At 39.9% G+C, this 942-nt stretch overlaps 1 protein-coding gene across 1 annotated transcript; it reads left to right on the top strand.

The window, feature by feature from the left end:
• Window positions 1–5: 5 nt before the first annotated feature.
• LOC125850084 (ATP-dependent 6-phosphofructokinase 3-like) lies at window positions 6–935 on the top strand (the record flags this gene model as incomplete). Its single annotated transcript, XM_049529992.1, has 1 exon — window positions 6–935. A coding segment is annotated over one exon (930 nt), but the record flags the coding sequence as incomplete, so codon positions are not given.
• Window positions 936–942: the final 7 nt, after the last annotated feature.

Below are 942 nucleotides of genomic sequence, written 5' to 3'. Positions count from 1 at the left end.
GTTATGTTCTTGAAGACGTTCCTCAATTGTCTGATTATATTCCTAGTCTTCCCACGTATCCTAATCCATTGAAGAAAAATCCTTCCTATTCAGTCGTTAATCAGTATTTTGTCGATAAAGATGATACAGTTGCTCAAAACATTGTTGTCCGCAAGAATAGTTCAAGAGGGATACATTTTCGTCGAGCTGGTCCTTCCCAAAACGTTTATTTTAAGCCGGATGATGTTAATGCTTGTATTGTAACATGTGGAGGTTTATGTCCTGGTCTCAATACAGTTATCAGGGAAATAGTATGTGCCTTACACTCTATGTATGGTGTAAGAAGAGTGATGGGGATAGATGGAGGATATCGAGGTTTCTATTCCAAAAACACGATTCCTTTGACACCTAAGGTTGTGAATGATATCCATAAACGTGGTGGAACGATTCTTGGGTCATCTCGAGGAGGTCATGTTACGAAGAAAATAGTTGATAGCATTCAGGACCGGGGTATCAATCAGGTTTATATAATTGGAGGAGATGGAACACAGAAAGGAGCATCGGTGTTATTTGAGGAAATTACAAGGCGTGGTTTGAATGTTGTAGTTGTTGGAATCCCCAAGACAATCGATAATGATATACCAGTTATTGACAAGTCTTTTGGTTTTGATTCCGCAGTTGAGGAAGCCCAACGTGCTATTAATGCTGCTCATGTTGAAGCTACCAGTTTTGAGAATGGAATTGGGGTTGTGAAGTTAATGGGACGGAATAGTGGTTTCATAGCGATGTATGCTAGTCTTGCTAGTCGAGATGTTGATTGTTGTTTGATTCCAGAATCTGATTACTATCTTGAAGGACGTGGTGGAGTGTTTGAGTACATAGAACAAAGGCTCAAAGAGAATGGACACATGGTTATAGTCGTAGCTGAAGGTGCTGGACAAGATGATGAGCAAGTTAATGTTG

This window comes from Solanum stenotomum, unplaced genomic scaffold (genome assembly GCF_019186545.1).
Source record: "Solanum stenotomum isolate F172 unplaced genomic scaffold, ASM1918654v1 scaffold13550, whole genome shotgun sequence".
In the NCBI taxonomy this organism is placed as follows: domain Eukaryota; kingdom Viridiplantae; phylum Streptophyta; class Magnoliopsida; order Solanales; family Solanaceae; genus Solanum; species Solanum stenotomum.
This window is presented reverse-complemented; position numbering and strand designations above follow the sequence as displayed.